The 19,477-nt window shown below is 44.0% G+C and overlaps 1 protein-coding gene across 1 annotated transcript in view; it reads right to left on the reverse strand.

The window, feature by feature from the left end:
• Window positions 1–401: 401 nt before the first annotated feature.
• Window positions 402–19,477, reverse strand: part of TSEN15 (tRNA splicing endonuclease subunit 15) — a 37,021-nt gene continuing 17,945 nt past the window's right edge. Inside the window, exons 4-7 of the mRNA XM_049777573.1 lie at window positions 19,110–19,191; window positions 18,509–18,644; window positions 1,110–1,251; window positions 402–567 (exon numbers count right to left, since the gene is read on the reverse strand). Coding sequence (XP_049633530.1) covers window positions 547–567; window positions 1,110–1,251; window positions 18,509–18,644; window positions 19,110–19,191 — 381 coding nt within the window. The 3' untranslated portion in view covers window positions 402–546. The remainder of the gene's footprint in view (window positions 568–1,109; window positions 1,252–18,508; window positions 18,645–19,109; window positions 19,192–19,477) is intronic.

Genomic DNA, 19,477 nt, shown 5'->3' on the forward strand with positions numbered 1-19,477 from the left:
AAATGCCCTACCACTGTGCCATTGCTCTGGCCCCCTTCCTTTTGATCAATTCTAGCCCTTGCAACTCAAGAACCAATGGGAAGAACTAGTATACTTTTTACTGGGGATGAAGAGACAGGCTAAAGTGATCACTAGAGGTACCATGATGTTGGGAAAAATGCTGACCTGGCTCTAGTGGCTAAAAGGCATGGAGGGCTGAGACAGTGACTGAGGGGCAGATTCTCCATGAGCAAACAACAGTAGGGAAACAGGCAGGTGAGTGGAAGCATTCAAAGGACTCCACACTCTAATCTCTGTTCTCCCTGAGAGAGACACATACTTATACACAATAGTAACAAAATGTCTCCAGTAAGAACCTTCTAGAGCAACTTCCAATTCTTTCCAGCCAACGGGGAAAAAAGTCTTGTATCTAGGAGTTTTATTCTTCCAAGAGAAAACTGGTGGGTGGGTGCAGGGAGACCAACAACTGTCTCCGAGATCCAAGATGGCCCCACGATGGCAGCCATTCCAGTCCTCTGAGAATCCAGGGCATCAGAGAGTCGGGGGTCATCTTCTGAGGGAGACATTCTGTAACATGAAGAAAAATGCTGCATCAGGAGCAAGCCCCCACTCAAGAATGTCAAAACCAAATCAGAATGTCAATGAAGTGTGCACAGCAATGACAGACAACCGATGCATCACTTCAAGCATGTGCTTGTCAAAATGCCAACAGGTTTCACCTTTCCCAAACAAGTGTTCTTAGTGTTGAAATGCTTTAGGATGTTTCACTTGGGTGATTCATCGTCAAGTAAATGAAATGCATGAGGACTTCATGAAATACTCTGGGAAACTATGAAACACTTGCCTCTAGAGTAAAAGGCAATCATTATTTTTATGAAAAGAATCACGAACGTTATTCTGAGCCAAACAGCCATTTCTGAGGCATGTAAAGCACGCCTTTCCCCTGGGGGCTGTTCACACTGCAGAGTGATGGCTGGCTCATGCGCAGGACTATGTCCTCGTTTTCCCCTTTCAACTGTTTATAGCCAGTTGTCTCCAAAGTAACTCTCTGAAGGGACCAGGGTGACAGCCAGCACTTGCTCCACGTGACGAGACCCTCCGCCACTGACCTGAGGATCTGGCAGCATAAACCCATCTGTGAGTTTATAGTAGACAATGGTTGAGTCAGATTCCACAATGGCCAAAGTGAAGGACATGGGAGTGTCAGGATTCCCTTGCAACCGTCGTGATGCCTTCAAGATCTCCCGGATCCTGAAAGTAAAGTCAGAATGCATGAAAAGTGAGAGGGATCTAGGGGTGACTGACACCCCATATTCCCCTATCTCCTCATCTAGAAACTCCTGCCAACCAAGGCTGCTTGTTGCCTTTCTCTTTTGTATCAATCAATTTCTCTTTTGAATCAATCAATCATACCAAAGAGAACCCACAAAACATGAGACCCAAATAATGTTTCATGCATCAAGGTAGATGTTTTCCAATCTGGCATCTTCTGGTGGAACAATCTTTTTTTTTTTTTTTTACAATCTTAAACTAAGTGTTTGTTTGCCGTTGTTATTTGTTGTACACAATAATTATTTTACATGTGTGCAGTAAGTACTACCTTTAGATGGAGAAACACTAAACTACTAACTTGCAATTGCCCACTTATTCCCTACTGTTATCAAGTTCTTCTGGATTTTTCTGAGGGGTCTAGTGGGGAGGCCATGCTTATATAGGAAAGTTTTGAAGACCCTTATCAGGCATCAGAATTAAGAGATCTGGGGCCGGAGTGATAACACAGCAGTACGGCTTTTGCCTTGCACGCGGCCATCTGGGACGGACCCGGGTTTGATCCCCAGCATCCCCGAGCTTGCCAGGAGTGACTTCTGAGTACAGAACCAGGGTGTGGCCCCAAAACAAAACAAAACAAACAAAAATAATTAGGAGATCTGAACAGTTACATTTTTGACTTTCATTATCTACTCTAATTTCACTTCAATATGTTTTTTTTTTTTTTTTGGTTTTTGGGCCACACCCGGCGATGCTCAACAGTTACTCCTAGCTATGCGCTTAGAAATCACTCCTAGGGCCTGGGGTGATAGCACAGTGGTGTTTGCCTTGCAAACAGCCAATCCAGGACCTAAGGTGGTTGGTTCAAATCCCGGTGTCCCATATGGTCCCCCGTGCCTGCCAGGAGCTATTTCTGAGCAGACAGCCAGGAGTAACCCCTGAGCATCGCTGGGTGTGGCCCCAAAAAAACAAAAAAATAAATAAAAATAAAAGAAATCACTCCTAGCTCAGGGGACCACATGGGAGGCCAGGGATCAAACCTTGACTCAACCTGGGTCAGCCACATGCAAGGCAAATGCTTTACCACTATGCTATCATCCCAGCCCCCTTCAATAGGATTCTTAGCTAAGAGAAAATAAAGGAAATTTTTTTTTTTTTTTTTTTTTTTTTTGGTTTTTGGGCCACACCCGTTTGACAGCTCAGGGGTTACTCCTGGCTATGTGCTCAGAAATCGCCCCTGGCTTGGGGGGACCATATGGGATGCCGGGGATCGAACCGCGGTCCGTTCCTTGGTAGCGCTTACAAGGCAGACACCTTATCTCTAGCGCCACCTTCCCGGCCCCAAAATAAAGGAAATTTAAAAAGTCAAGTTATGAAGTGTTAGAAAAGCTGTTTGCTTGCTGGGGAAAATTATTTGTCAAATCTACTATCCAGGTTTTTAAAATGTTATTAACTTTTATTGAGCACAAACTATTAAAAATACTTATTATCTCCTTAATAAAGCCAGTGTTCAATATTATTTAGTAACATGTAACCTCCAGAGGAGCTTTCTCACAAAGGCAAATGAAAAATGACAGGGTGCTTTTTCTCATGGAGCTGCCTGATCCTGCAGAAATTGGAAAAAGATAAACTAGCATATAAACACTTGACACTTGATTCATAAATAACCCAACAAGGCCTTTGCTTAGTCCCTTTCAGTTTCTCTTCTAAACCCAATGTACCCTGCTGAGGATCATCTTCACTCTTTTATTAGCTATTGAACCTCTAGAAAAAAACTCAAGACTTTGCTTTGAAATATTCTTTGGGGCGGGGGGACACACCTGGTGATACTCAGGGCTTATTCTTGGTCCTGCACACAGAAATCACTTCGGGGGGTACATGGAGGACCATATGGGATGCCAGGGATCAAACCAGCCAGGATCCGTGCAAGGTAAGCATCCTATCTGCTCTACACCTCTCCAATTCTGGTGGGGGATGGACCATACCCCAGTAGCACTCAGGGGTTACTCTTACTATTTGCAGACTCAGGGGACTATACGAGATATTAGGAATGGAACTCAGGTCCGTCCCCCAGGTTGGCTGTGTGCAAGGCAAATGCCCTACTACTGTGCTATTGCTCCTGCCTCTGCTTTGAAATACTTTTCTTTTTTTGGTTTTTGGACCACACCCGGCAGTGCTCAGGGGTTACTCCTGGCTGTCTACTCATAAATGGCTCCTGGCAGGCACGGGGGACCATATGGGACACCGGGATTCGAACCAACCACCTTAGGTCCTGGATCGGCTGATTGCAAGGCAAACATCGCTGTGCTATCTCTCCGGGCCCTTGAAATATTCTTATACTAGCAAATATTGTGCTTTTGGACTCTGGGAATGGAGACTGGAGATCTGAGAAGAGACTTAAGCCACAGTATACTCTTAGTATCTAGTATCATGTCTGAGGTAGTTGTGTTTATGGCCATTGGCTACTCCGTTTCTTTCTCTGCCACTTCCTGTGTCCTTGTGACAGGCAGGTAAGCATTTGCTGAGAAATGAGCTTCTAGCTTTGTTTCCTGTCCAACCACCCATTTCAGAAATGACCACAAAAGGCCGAGGTCTCCCATGTAGAACTACCTCCCTGGCCAGGCTGAGATGCCAGGCAGTCAATAGATATATAAAGTGTTCCAGGACAGAGGTCTGGCTCACTGAGCTGAGCATAGGCTTTGCATGTGGGAGAGCTGGGGTCCAACTCCAGCACTGCATAGTCCCTTGAGCACTGTTGAGAGTGACACCTGAGCACAGGGCTCAGAGTCGTTTCTAAACACCATCAGGTATGGCCTCCAAATGAAGAAAAAGAAAGAGTATGTTTTGTGGGGAAGATGGGAACTCTTTTCCAAACACTAGCAACATTTCTTCCTTGAACTTTGTAGGACCTGGGGGCCCTTCCCACTCACAACACAATGACAACACTCCTGGGCAGCCAGTCTAACATGATGCAGTAAAGTCTTTAATAAAAATGGTTCACAATCCATACAGAAAAAACCTGGGCAGAAAGAGTTCCTCCTCTCCCCCCAACTTCCTGTTTTGCTCACCTTGAGAAGCAGACCCGCCCACATCTAGGAGGGGTCTTTGGCTTCCAGTTCTGCTGACCTTGAGAGGCTAAGGAGGGGGTTGCCTCAGGGGCAAGAGGAGGATAGATTGGGAGAGAGTCAGCTGAAGGAAGGAGAGAGGATTCAGCAAGAGAGGTGGCTGGCAGAAAAAAGTTGAGATGTCAGGGCAGCTGAAAAGAGCCTGCTTAAAAGGTTAAAAGCTTAGGAGTCACACATGGTGGCTAGGGCCTTAATAAAGTTGATGTCTCCTGAAACCTGATTGCCTGTGGATCATTTTCTCGACACCACCCTAAGACCCAAAGGCTGGAGGGAGTTGCAGGCGTGTGGTCCGAGCCGGCAGAGAAAGGTCTCTCTTTCCATCCGTCTCACCATCATCCATCACCATCCAGAACTCAATAATTAATATGTTATTCAACAAGAAAAAATGAGACTTTGCATGAAGGCTCCCAATGGTGGCAGTAACTTTCCAGGCACATATAGTTTGATCTATAAACTCATGTCTTTCTCAAATGTACTCTATACTTCTATTAGATCATGCAAAAGCTTGGCCTGTCTTAATGCATATTTACTGCCCTAGAGAGGGCTGGAATCAAGATCAAAGATGTCTCTAGGGCTTTACTGTTCAAAAGTAACTGATACTTTGCTTTTAGCTCAGTAAAATATTCAAAAACAAAATCAAACAACTTGTAGCATCTATCAGAACTTGGCAAATTGGGTCACACCTGTTTATTGCTTTGTTTTTGTTTTGTTTTGTTTTTGACCAAAAAGTTAAAAATGATTCAATAAAGCCTAAAGGGGCCCTTTGAGAAAGGGTCTTGGCTGCGCATGGCACCAGGAAGGCAGCCAACAAGAAGCAGCTCTCAGCACCAGGGAGGTCTACTTTTGTTTGCCATTTTATTTACTCAAAAGTCAGAGCCAAAGGTCGTTCCACTTCTAATGAAGACGGGGATGAGCTAAAAAGGCTGTGCCAAAGACCAGCCCTGCTATAACAGAGCACACACACCAAATTTACTTAAGGCCATAAACAAGATGCAAATACATGGGCTGTTTAGAAGAATGAATTCCCCGGAGAAGGGGCCCATGTCCTAGTTGGGATATCTAGTAAGTCATTCCACTTCCTTAGGAAACTGCTCATGGGGCCCACAAAAGGACAGGAGAGGCCCAGGCAACTTGAGAGCCAGAAGACTCAGGCTGGCCTCCTATGAGAGGAGTGCCAGGCCCTCCTGCGCACTCATTTTCCCTCCTGGCAAGTCTACTAGGTTAAGAGGCAGCTGGAACATCTGGAGGAAACACCAAGCCAGTGTCAAACACAGCTGGGAGGAGACAGCCAGTAGCAAGCCAGGCTGGCCAATAACAACTAGGAAGGGGATGGCCAGCAGCAAGCCAGAGCCAATCCCAACCTTGCTAAAGATCTACTGTTCCAGCCTTCAGAAGTCAAATGGCCGGGGAAGGTCTACAACAACTCCCAGTGGACCCTCCAGAGCAGATCTATCTCTGCTTGGAAGGTCCAGGAAAGGATGAGTTCTTTGGAGTAGGGCCTGACCTCAGGCTCTGCTTACATACTGATGTCTGAGTAATGGCAAAAACTCAAAGCCCTGTACTATAGTTCAATTTTAAAAAGCCCACTTAAAAGAAAAAAAGAAAAAAAAATTGAGAGGAAAGCAATAGAGATTCTGTAGAAAACTTAAGGATGATCCTGGAAAGACTTGAATGCCAGAAAAGTGGGTTCCAGGCTCCGAGTCAGCTGCCAGAAATGCAAGATCAAGGCACCAACTGACAAAAATGCATGAAGGAAAAACAAGAATTCTGGAAAAAAAAGAACTCCTGGAACTGGAACTTGAAATTTCTAAGTGTCATATCTGCTGAGTAATAGACTGAATAGAGCAGAAGGGCTAGTGAGCCTAAAATGAGCCTCAGGAAAGGAAGAAGAAAAAGAGCAGTTGAACATGAAACATTCAAGGTCTGGGATGAAGAAACAAATACTCTATGTTATTTGCTTGCTCCAAAAAGATCTGGCTCTCCCTATAGTCTCTTGTACTAAAATGGTTAAACACAATATTACTTAATATGCCACCAGTTGTTTGTTTTGGGCTACACCCAGCAGTGCTCAGGGATTACTCCTGGCTCTGCACTGAGGGATCAAGTCCGGGTGTGGTGCCAGGAATCAAACCCACATCATCTGTATGCAAGGCAAGCACTATTGCCCTGGCTTCCTGGGCCAGCTGACAAAGGTACATAGGTTCACAATTTAGTGGAGAAATTCATCTCAGCAAATGGTGCTCAGATATGAAACAGAGCCCTCTGGTGCCCACATGGAACAATCCTAAGGATCGATGAGGTGAATATGTGAAAAGGCTTTGCAAACTGTTGGGTGCTCAAAAACACAAATATTACTATATACCTGTACGAATTTCACTCCCTTGCAAATCTGGTTAAAATCTCTGTATCTCTGCCTTGCCTGCGCTAGCCTAGGACGGACCGCAGTTCGATCCCCCGGCGTCCCATATGGTCCCCCAAGAAGCCAGGAGCAACTTCTGAGCGCATAGCCAGGAGTAACCCCTGAGCGCCACAGGGTGTGGCCCAAAAACCAAAAAAAAAAAAAAAAAAAAAAATCTCTGTATCTAAATCTCTCCCCTTAAAATAAATCACTTTCACCTATACTGATTTACATGACAGTGAACTAGAGGTGAGAGAGGAGAGAGAAAAAAATTATTTTGTATTGATAGGAAGTCTCACTTCTCAGCATGAATGTAAATGGACAACTGGAAGCCACTTGCAAAGCAAATCGGTTAAAAATAACTCTCTTTGGGGCAGAAATATAGCATGGAGGTAGTGCGTTTGCCTTGCATTCAGAAGGACAGTGGTTCGAATCCCGGCATCCCATATGGTCCCCAAGCCTGCCAGGAGTGATTTCTGAGCGTAGAGCCAGGAAGAACCCCTGAGCGCTGTAGGGTGTGACCCAAAGACAAAAACAACAACAACAAAAATAACTCTCTTCCCCCTGAAACTATAATGTGAAGCAGATGTACATGTATATACATAAAGCACAACCCAGAAAATGCATCTGCTAAATGCTCTTCCCCACCAGCATTCCAACGTTCAACCTGCCTCAAACAAAGAGCAATGGTTACTATAAATACTCAAACCAGACAAACTTGAAGTCAAACATGCACTGTGAAGAAGCAATTGGCAAGAACCAATAAGAATATGACTGCATATCAAACCATTCCAGATGTTGAGTTCAGAATATTTAACAAAAAGATGGGCATAATTGGTTTCATCAAGAAAGTGTTCAGAGATGCGGGAGAATTAAGAGTTTGTGGCACTCTGGAACGCAACTAAGATGGAAGGAAAAAAAGTTGTTGAAGTTTCTTTTAACATTCCAAATTGGGGGCCAGAGCAGTAGTACAGTGGGTTAAGTGCTTGCCTTGCTAGCAGCTGACCTGGGTTCCATTCCCAGGAGCCCATACGGTCCCATGAGCCCACCAGAGTGATTCCTGAGTGCAGAGGCAGGGGTAATCGCTGAGTGCAGTGCCAGAGTGTGGCACTGCTGGGCCTGGCACCTCTCTCCCACCAAAAAAAAATTAAAATAAATGAATAAACATCCCAAATTGACAAGCACAAAAAGGAAGGGGCATGATGAGGGAAATAACTCAGAAGCACAGCTCTGAGCCAGTTTCCAATTCTCAAGCTGTGATACTGCCTATCACATGTGTGTATGTCTATGTGTGGTTGTGTGCTTGTGCATGTATCTCCTAAAATGAACTATGTGGAATTAGGGCTGTGTGCTGGGATTGAGGCTAGAAATTTCCATTTCCTTCACAGTTGTTTCCAGAGCGCTTTCCCTTGAACAGCAAAAACAAACTGTCAGAGGCCCCACAGCCCTGTGGTAAGCCCAGACATCAGAAAATAAGGTGAGTTGTGAAGGTGTTTTGTCTTCTAGCTGAGGAAGAGAGCTGTCCAAAGGGAATGGAAGTTCCCATCTCTGAGCAATATTTCTCCTGTGTGGTGGGTGGGGATGAGCGAAGAGTCCTCTCAGCAGAACAAAATCAACAGTGGGTTGGCCTTGTTCTAAGGGAGCTCCTAAAAAACATCCTGGTCTTGGCTCTTCACTCAGCTATTCTTAACAGCTGGTATGAGTAATTCCCAGCCATCTTCCCCATTCCACACTGGCCTTGTTTGTTGTCTTTAGAAGATACAAATGCACTCTCAGAATATTGCCTTTGCCTTAAGTCAACAGCTGGCACCTTCTCAGCTTATTAGTATTAATAATAAAAATAACTAAGTGCCACGTAGAAAGTCCTACCAGACAGTCAAAACGCAGGGAATAAGTGAACTGTCACTGCGTAGCCAATTAGAGATTAAAAGACACTAATCTCACTTAACTCCTAATAAACTTCCAGTTTGAAACCTTATTTTAGAAACCACAGAATGAGATTTTCTTTCTTGGTTTGTGGGCCATATCCAGCAGCGCTCAGGGGTTATTCCTAGCTCTGTGTTCAGGAATCAGTCCTGGAGAGCTCGGAAAACGTGGGATGCTGGGAATCAAACCCAGCTTGGATAAATGTAAGGCAAATGCCCTTCCCACTCTGGTCCCATAAACGAGATTTTTTTTTAACTACATCTCTTGTTCTTTGGGAAAATATCAGAGATGGTTTCATCTAGCAATTAAAACTAATCATTTTAAGATTAACGTTTTTTTTTCTTGTATATATAGTTCGCAGCTGTTAGAAATACACCTTTGGAAAACTGAAGCTCTGCTAAATACTAAGAATTTCAGATGTTGGAATTCATGGAATCTCCCGGAAAACATCCACCTTCAGAAAAACTCAAGTTAATGGAGTTATTGACGAGTGGCAAAAAAATTTGATATTGCGCAACAAATAGAATTTGGGTTCTCCTAAACCTTCAGAGGGGCAGTGAATTCTGAAGTCTGTTAAAATCAACTTGAAAACTGCTGAGGTTGGCACGTGGGAAAGATTCACTTGGTAGCCAGACCTCCAAGCCACCTATAAGCATGGCTCATGTTCCTGCCAAGCTCCCTCCAACCATCAAAACCAGGCAGTGTTCAAGAGACACGAGGGTTGAAGAACTGATGCTCATTGCAATGGCCAAGGGTTGCCCCATGAGAAGAGAACTATGGAGTCCAAATCTGTCACATTCATCTTGAAGGAGTGGGCATCTTGGATTCTCTTCTCTTCACTGGGGTCAACCAATGAGCTCCAGTGGCTTCTAAGGAGGTCACCAACGGCTGTCTCTGGCTCTCCAGGATTGGCTAAAACCGTCCATCATGACACAGTGATGCAACAACGGTGAAGACCAAACACACAGCAAGATGCCAGGGTCATCAGAGCCATGGTGATGGATGGGGCACTCAGTCCCAAAAGGCTGCCTGGCCACAGATCACCTCTGAGATGCCTGCCAACAAGCTCCTAGTCAAAATGAAGGTTGCGAGCTGACTGTGGGGGTTTCTGACATCTGCCCACAACTAGTCTGGCTCTTGGCCCCAGAAGGAAGCTCTCTCTGTTCAAGTAAAAAAAAATTTTTTTCCTTAAGACTAAGAGGAAGGGGGCTGGAGAGATAGCATGGAGGTAAGGCTTTTGCCTTTCATGCAGAAGCTCATTGGTTCGGATCCGGCATCCCATAAGGTCCCCCGAGCCTGTCGAGCGATTTCTGAGCATAGAGCCAGGAGTAACCCCTGAGTACTGCCAGGTGTGACCCAAAAACAAAACAAAACAAAACAAACAAACAAAAAGACTAAAAGGAAATAGTGCTGTGTTTACTGAAAGCAGCTGCCAGAACTGGGGGATTCATCGGATCCCCAACAGAGGTTATACGAGGACAGCCTCCTGGTATGTAGGGGAGCCAGCTGAAAGAAATCAGTTATTTGCCCATCAGTTAGATTTCAGGCTTCAAATTAAACAAGAGTTCTCCAGGGCTGAAGAAATAGTACGGCGGGTAAAGCCCTTGCCTTGCATGTCACTGACTCAGGTTTGATCCTCAGCATCCCATATGGTCCCCTGAGCCCCATGAGGAGTGATTCCCGAGTGCAGAGCCAGGAATAAGCCCAGGGCATCACCAAGTGTGGCCCCACATCTTAAAAACAATGGCTCTTAAATGACGGTAATAAGGAATTAAATTCTGGCCAAGAAATGATCTTTGGATTCTAGGGAAGGGATACTGGATGGCTCTTAACAAAGAAAGTATTTCAGGACTTAGTCACCTTACTCAGCACATCTCTTAATTCTCTACCATCACTACAACTCTTCTGCCCAAGACAATATGGAAAAGGAAGGGTTGAAAGAGTGGCAGGGGCACCTGAAGGGAAAGGAGAAATGGAGGACTATTTTGACCTTCCACACATGTTCCTGCCTTGAACAAAAGCTCCAGTTACATGTTAGCAACCTTGGAGTTTCTCCACAACTCTTGGAAGGCTGTTTGCTATTCAGCGAGTCTCTATCTGAAGAACTCAGCTGCTGAAAATTCATTATTGAGTCCATCACTAAAATCTTTTAGTGCCAAACACCAGCCCAGGCCCAAGGAAAAGAGAAACAACAGCTGCTGTGATGATGAAACTGTGAGGTTCAGAGGTACAAGTGTGTATTACAATCAGGATCACTACAAGGGGTGCAGGGTTAGGGGCTGTAATGACAGCGAACTAGCTAGAAAAGTGGTGGGAAACAAACCCTCAGGAATATTCTTTTAGAAGAGGATAAACTGTCTTCCAAAGGTCCCTGGGAGGCTGAGCAAACATGAAGGTCACCTGCGATTTTTCCACTTGAGCATCCCTTAAAACAAAGACATGCTTCCCCCTGCAAGCTAGGCTGTGAGTGTCTATGATGGGATTTATACTCACTGTATAAAGAAAAGGTAATGAGAGACATTTATAACAGTTGGACTGAAAGGCCCATTATTTTAGCAAAAGAAAGATAAATTCCAGTTCACTCTTCTCACTATTTCCAATATAGCCCTTTCCCCTCTCTCTCAAAACACAGAACAGGATGGACTAAAACAGTGGATTCATTTTTATTATCTAGATTACTACTGAGAGCATATGTAAAAGGCTAATAAAATCCACTTAAAGTTCTTTTAAAAAAAATTACGATTGACGGCCTCTCAGGACTATATTTAAAACTTCATTAATTCTGGCAGAGATAAAAAGACCTGCAGTTCATTTATGAAACAGAGAATGAGGCAAAGTTTATTCTTTAATTAAAAAAAAGGCTTTTTGGGTGTGTTTCCGGGCCGGAGTTGTGGATAAAACAGACTCTGCTGGGCCCCTTAAGTTCGGCAGACATTTTGAGGCTTCCCTTGGCTTGCTTCAACCTGGGAACTTTGATCTTCTCTGGCATTCATCCCCTGACGGCTTGCCTCGGCTGAGGTGAGTGTTTCTGGGCCGGAGTTGTGGATAAAGCTGACTGCTGGGCCCCTTAGGCTTGGCAGACATTTTGGGGCCTCCCCCAGCTTGCTTCAACCTGAGAACTTTGATCTTCTCCGGCATTAATCCCATGAGGGCATGCCTCGGCTGAGGTGTGTCTTTCTGGGCCCGAGTTGTGGATAAGACAGACTCTGCTGGACCCCTTAAGCTTGGCAGACATTTTGGGGTTTCCCCCAGCTTGCTTCAACCTGGAAACTTTGATCTTCTCTGGCATTCATCCCCTGACGGCTTGCCTCGGCTGAGGTGAGTGTTTCCGGGCCGGAGTTGCGGATAAAGCTGACTCTGCTGGCCCCCTTAAGCCCACCTATAAGGGGTCGAAGCAGAGGAGCGCAGCTGCTCTGCTTCACTTCGCAGCTGCACACTCCACCTAGCCAATGAATACTACCACAACACGTAGAAAAACCCACAGCATAAGCGTGACAATGGGGAAACTACGCAGACCAACTTCAGCCATAGAGAATGAAGATGGAAACTCTGATGACCCAACAATGGCCAACCACCTAAGCAGTCTTTCAGAAATGGAGTTTAGAGAAGAAATATGGAGGATGCTCACAGAACTCAAAGAAAGTATAGATCAGAACACTAATAAAAATCAAGAGAATATGAAGATAGAAATCAGAAAACTCCAAACTGAAATATCAAGTCAAATAACAGGTCTGAAAAACTCAGTAGACGAATTGAAGAACATAATGGATGAGCTTTCCAACAGGTTAAAAGCAGCTGAGGATAGAATTAGTGCACTGGAAGATGATATGCATAACACTTTACACAGCAGAAGAGATTGGAAAAAAGCCTTAAATCAAATGATCAGACAATGGAAAAATTACTCAAAGAATATGAGCAGATGAAAATAGAAGTCTTTGATAAGCTCAACAGAAACAACTTTAGAATCATTGGAGTCCCAGAGACCCAAGAAGAAAATCTCCAGGAAGAATCAACAGTCAAGAACATCATCACAGAGAAACTACCAGAGCTAAAGAAACATGTGACCAAATCCTGCATGCCCAAAGAGTACCAGCTAAAAAAGACTCCAGGAGAAACACCCAAGACACATCCTAGTCACAATGATGAATCCCACAGATAGAGATAGAATACTGCAAGCAGCAAGATCGAAAAGGGAAATTACATTCCTTGAAATTTACAGCAGACCTGTCACCAGAAACACTCAAGGCCAGAAGGCAGTGGTGGGATATAGTGACAAAACTCAATGAAATAAATGCTTCGCCAAGAATACTGCACCCAGCAAAACTCACTTTCAGGTTTGAAGGAAGTACACATGGCTTCACAGATAAACAACAGCTCAAAAACTTTACAGACTCAAAACCAGCCGTAAAAGAAAAACTGAAAGATCTATTCTAAAGACAAGACAGAACAAAAAACACACCAAACTTCTACACAAAGATGGCAATAAATCCCATGACAATTATTTCTCTCAATGTCAATGGACTAAATGCACCCGTTAAGAGACACAGACTGGCGAAATGGATCAAAAAACTGAAGCCAACCTTCTGCTGCCTACAAGAAATACACCTGAATAGTCAGAATAAACATACACTCAAAATCAAAGGCTGGAGGAATATCATTCAAGCAAACAACACCCTTAAAAAAGTGGGGGTGGCCATACTAATATCAGATGACACAAACTTTATACTTAGAAAAGTTGTAAGGGACAAAGATGGATATTATATACTAATCAAGGGATATGTACAGCAGGAAGAAATCACTCTCCTAAACATATAAGCATCCAATGAGGGACCAGCAAAGTATTTAATACAATTGTTGACAAATCTGAAAAAGGATATCAATAATAACACAATAATTGTGGGAGACCTCAACACAGACTTGTCAACACTTGATAGGTCAACCAAATGGAAACCCAACAAAAATATACTAAACCTGAAAAGAGAAATGGAAAAAAGAGGCCTAGTAGATATATATAGGACACTCCATCCTCAGAAACCTGGATACACATTCTTTTCCAACGCACATGGGTCATTCTCCAGGATAGACCACATGCCGGCACATAAAACATACCTCCATAAAATCAAGAAGATAGAAATTTTGCAGGCTACCTTTGCTGACCACAAGGCTCTGAAGTTAGATGTGAACTACAAAGGGACACAGAAGAAAAAATTTAACACCTGGAAATTAAACAGTCTACTACTGAACAACCAGTGGGTCCGAGATGAAATCAAAGAAGAAATCAAAAATTTCCTGGAAACAAACGACAATGAAAACACAAACTATCAGAACCTATGGGATACAGCAAAAGCGGTACTAAGAGGAAAATTTATAGCTTTGCAAGCACACATCAGGAAGGAAGAAGGACCATACATGAACAGCTTAATGACGCAGCTTATAGAATTAGAAAATGATCAACAAAAGAAACTAACAGTGGGTTTTTGAGCATTGGGTTTAGCTGGGAACAGAACTGACTCTGTCCAGATACTTCCATGTAAGGTCCAATACACCTTCCACCAAAGGACTCATCTGTTCTCCGTGATTCTAATTACCAAGCACTAAGTAAAGGAATGGAGGTACTATGAACATGGAGGGAGCTCACATGTCTGAACCCGGGACAATCCATCTATCCTCCCCAGAACCCATCCAACAACTGCCAGGAAATGAGACAAAATCAATTTTCTAAACCAAGCTTTGGGGCCAAATATCACTGTCAAGAGAATGTCACAGTTAAATATAATATTCCCAACTTTAGGTCCTTCTCACCCAACCAGCACACACACACACACACACACACACACACACACACACACACTTGTCACTCAGAAAACATCTAAACCAAACACACACACACACACACACACTTGTCACTCAGGAAACATCTAAACCTAAAACAAGTGAAGCTGTATTATCTGGCAAATAGTGAGAGTGAACACGGGGCGATTCCTGTCCTGTCGAGGCGGCCAGAGAACAGGGTCAGAACTGTTTGCACTCTAAAGTACTCAGTCACCTCCCACATTTGTCCCCCAAATACTTTCAGGACCAGCCTCATGAAACTGAGGCTTTTTGGAGACTCAAAGTCATACTTCTTTTTTTTCTTTTTTGTCAGTGTTGCTGAAGGAAAATTCCTAGATTCCTAGATTCCCAGACACCTGAAATAGCCAGAGTACTCTGAGATATAGAACATTTTATAAAGGAAGAATAGGTGGGTGCAAAAATAGGCATTCATATTCCTACTCTCTACAAAAATTCTCTTGTTAAAGACAGGATACAAAATCAAACACACACACAAATCGTTGTTTATTAAAAAGTCATTTGCATACTTTGAATTGAGAAAGTGTTATGCCACCAAACGCAAAATAAATATAGTAAGTACTGGGCCTCATCTGTGCTATTTTCAGTTTATTTTTATTCCTCTGCACGATATAATTATGAATATTTATACAAAAACAAGACACAAAGACTTAAGTGCTCCGAGCTACTAAATTCAAAAATATAAAAATGCCCAAGTCATCTTTCCAACTAATCCTATTTTAAGAAGAAAACTAGCTCGAAGTAATAAAAGCAGACAAGTGATAATCGCCAGCTAGAAAATTTGAGCAATCCATGGAACACAAATCTGTACTTCTTATGAAATTCTTTTGACTCCAAGTGACTTTATTTCTTGGGACTGAATTCAGGTTCATTCCATAGGTTCACCCCTTGCCCAAACAAATGCTATAAAAATTATGCCAGTTCAGATTATATTTGTTGTAGCAATTAGAAAACACAAAAGAAGGATTTTGAGAAATGCAGTAGGAAGTCTCCCCAACACAAAAAGCTTTGAATTCAAATTTATTTTAATTGATTTATTTGAATCAAAATTATTGCCAAATCTACACTTTTGAGTCTGAAACAGAAAGATCTCACAGGATAGGGATCTCACAGATGAATAGTTTTGATGTCTTAAAAAAAAAAACAAAAAAGCAATGACAGTGAAACCAAGTACAAAGAAAATAAACATAAACCGGTAGTAAGTTCAAGAGAATATGAACAATGAAAATGACTAATAAAAAGACGCCCCAATGAGTGGGAAAAACAGTTGCAAACCAGTCATCTGACAAAGGCTGAATGGTCAAGATTTACAAAGTATCCAGAACATGCCATCAAAAAGATAACCAACCCATCAACAAGTGGGGATCAGAAACTGAACAGAAGTGTTCCCCAGAGCAAATACCCAGGCCCCAGGTATATGAAAAAGTGCCCATCATCACTGATACCAGGGAAATACAATCCAAACAACAAGGAGGGCAGATAGCCAGGAGTAACCTCTGAGCACTGCTGGGTGTGGCCCAACCCCCCCCCCCCAAAAAAACAAACAACCAACAACAAGAAGGCAGTGGCTCAAACTGGTGAGAAGTGCCTATATTTCCCAGAATTCAAACAAGAGGTGTCAGTGAGCACGTGTGTTGAGAAAGGACCCTTGTTCAGCCTCTCCAGAAAACAGCTAGAAAGATTTCAAGACCTTTTTCCAAAGAACCTCTCCGAGACCCAGCAATTCCCCTCCACTAGCCTCTATTCCAAGAACAGAAACACTCACCTGAAAAGCTATCTGGGGGTTGGAGAGATTGAAGATCAGTTTTTTGTTTGGGGGCCACTCAAAGTTAAGTGGGGACTAAAATGATCCTTCAATTAGCTAAATGCCTTCTTTCTTTTCTTTTCTTTTCTTTTTTGTTTGTTTGTTTGTTTGTTTGTTTTTGTTCATTTTGGGGCTACCCAAAGTTATTTGGAGCTGGAGAGACCCTTAAATGGGATGAATGTTCTTTTCATTTTCTTTTCTTTGAGGGACACCCAATGGTGCTCACTGTTCCAGGATTTCTCCAAGCAATGCTTGGAGACCATGGGTTCTGGCAACGGAATCCGGACATCCTATGTGTCAAGAGCATACTCCACTAAAGATCAAGATTTCGATTGCAAAGTACTGAGCCAAGAGGTAGCTCAAGAGAACCAGAACACAAACTTTACATGCTGGGGGTTGGGCTCCTGCACTGGCACTACTAGGTCCCTGAGCACCTAGCTGAAAGTAGCCTCTGAGCACCACTGAGCATGCCCCTCAAACCAAACCACATATATTATTCATAAAAAAACAGCAGAGAAGCCTTTTAAAACTGGCCGGAGCGACAGCACAACAGTAGGACATTTGCCTACTGACAAATGTCTGTCAGTAGGCACGCAGCTGACCCAAACCACCTCCCCCCCCCCCCCAAAAAAAAAGAAACAAACCAAAATACCAAAAACTAGGAACTTGTACCCAAATTTTCTCCAGACACTAGCAAGAAAAAGGTTCGTCACATCAGTCATCAGAGCAATGCAAACTCCGGCCACAATGGTGCCTCCAATTCAACTGGCCAAAGTGCCTCAGCCTAGCAGCAATAAATGTCAGCTGTAAAGGATTTTGCTCCAGATGTAGGCAGGAAGGAAGTGAGGCAACCACTTGGGAAAATAGTTTGAAACCTCAAAGTGGATCGCTGGGGCTGGAGCCATAGTATAGCGAGGAGGGCATTTGCAGAAGGTCATGTGGCTGACATAGATTCAATCCCTGGCATCCCATTGGGTCTCCAAGCTCCAATAGCTTGAGCACAGAGCTAGAATTAAAACCTGAGCACTGCCGGTTTGGCACCAAAGAGAAAACCAAACCAACCCAGAGAGAAAGTGAATCACTAACATTTTCCATCAGGAAAGCAGATGTGGGGGGCTCCAAGCACAGACTTCAAGTCTATGAGTCCTGGGTTCAATCCCTGAGACCCTCTCCACATCCTCCTCCCAAAATCACAAATTATAAAAAAGAGGAGAGGTTCTAATAGAAAACATGACTTTCAATGAACAGGGGTTCCAGAGGACAGTTTCCTTGGATGAGGGGCAGGGAGAGGAAAGGGTGCAGAGCCCCAAGATGCATTATCCGCAGAGCAGACTAAGGCTTGCACCATGCCCAGTGCAGGTCTGTGCAATTCCCGGTGGTCTTTCAGCATGCCCAGTACATGATTCTGGAGATCACATCATCATATTATGTGCAGAGTAAGGGCTCAGATAAAGAAAAGAGATTTTCAGGGAGCAAGAGTAGAAGGTAGATAATAATGGAGGCAAGAGAGTCTGGAGGCACCAGCATGGAGTTCAGGGTTGGGTGAAAGGAGAACACAGTCGGAGAAGAGGGGTTCCTGCCTTTTAGAGCTGCAACACTCCCCCCCAAACCCCTAGAGAGACACTGCAGAGGTGGGCAGATGACTAGTTCATGCTGACCCGAGAAAGGGGTCAGCAGGCTACAGACCAAGCCCTTTAGAGAAGTCTGTGCTGTGTCCATGGGGCTCATGTTGGGATCATGAAGCTGCCATAGCAATCCAACTCTGCATGCCAGTGAGCAAAACAAAAAGGGGGCTCAGAAGGACCACACTGGGTTCAAACTCTCCCGAGTGCATCTCATGTGCCAATCTGGCCTCCCACCAACCTACACTGCAGGGGCGGTCTGTATACTCACTAATGCCTCTATTGCATGTTCACCTGGTAAAGACTGATGCTCTTTCTGCCTTGCCCTCAGGTCTTTCTCTATCCTAGTCTCTGAGTCCGGCACAATACGAAGGCTTGGAGGATCAGTTCAAACATTCCTCTACCAACCACCTGGGAAACTTAATTCTCTGCACTCCTGGCCTCAGGACAAAGCCTGAACTTCCTCTGACTCCAGACTCAAGGGGGCATCATGCAGAGGCACCTGTTAACATACCTGTTGTGGCTGAGGGAGGCAGTGACAGGCGCAGGCACCACTGTCTGTGGGTTTTCTCCTTCTAGTTCCGTGCCTACCAGGCAAATGAGCTGCAACTCAGGCAATCCCATGCAGCTGACCTCATGCCAGCTTTTACCTGAAAGAACATCATCAGAGGGAACAGAGGTCAAATCCCCATGATGCCCTCTTTCTCAGCTGCACTCACATCACTCCTGACCCTGGCTTCTCCTTTTCTGTTTTGAACTTTTTTTTTTTTTTTGGACTGGCAAGACTGGATGGGAAGGAGTAAATTACACACTGCAGTTTGTGGATTAACAGCTGAGGTTTTACTGTCTTCCATCAACAAGGCTCTATCCCTCGGGGGCTAGAACAACAGTACAGAGGCAACAGCACCTGTCTTGCACACAGCTAACCTGGGTTCGATCCCTGTTATCCCATATGGTTCCGAGCCCCACCAGAAGTGATCCATGATCACAGACCTAGGAGTACGCCCTGAGCACCACTGAGGGTAGCCCCCAAACCAAAAATGCAACAGCTTTATCCAGCCCCACTCCCTCACCCTCCCCACCAAGGTCACAACAACAAAACAACAGAAACGTACTCTCCATCAGATCCAGGTAAACCAAGAATGCTACATAGACTTGAGTGGCATCACCTACATCTAATTCCATCATTTCCAGATACTGAAAAGCAAAAATGCAACAGTCAGTAATGAAGAACAGTTATTTGTGGTAGCTGTGCTTCAATCAACATCTCTTGATTAGATATACATGATGTGGAAAAGATAAAACAGTGGGGAAGAAGCTTGCCTTGCATGTGGCCAACCCAGGTTTAAATCCCTGTATCCTATATGGTCCCCATATGAACACCAGCAGGAGTGATCCCTGAGTGCAGAGCCAGGAGTCATTCCTGAATATCATTGAGTGTGGCCCCAAAATGAAAACTAATAAATACACATGATCTAGACAA

This window comes from Suncus etruscus, chromosome 7 (genome assembly GCF_024139225.1).
Source record: "Suncus etruscus isolate mSunEtr1 chromosome 7, mSunEtr1.pri.cur, whole genome shotgun sequence".
Lineage (NCBI taxonomy): Eukaryota > Metazoa > Chordata > Mammalia > Eulipotyphla > Soricidae > Suncus > Suncus etruscus.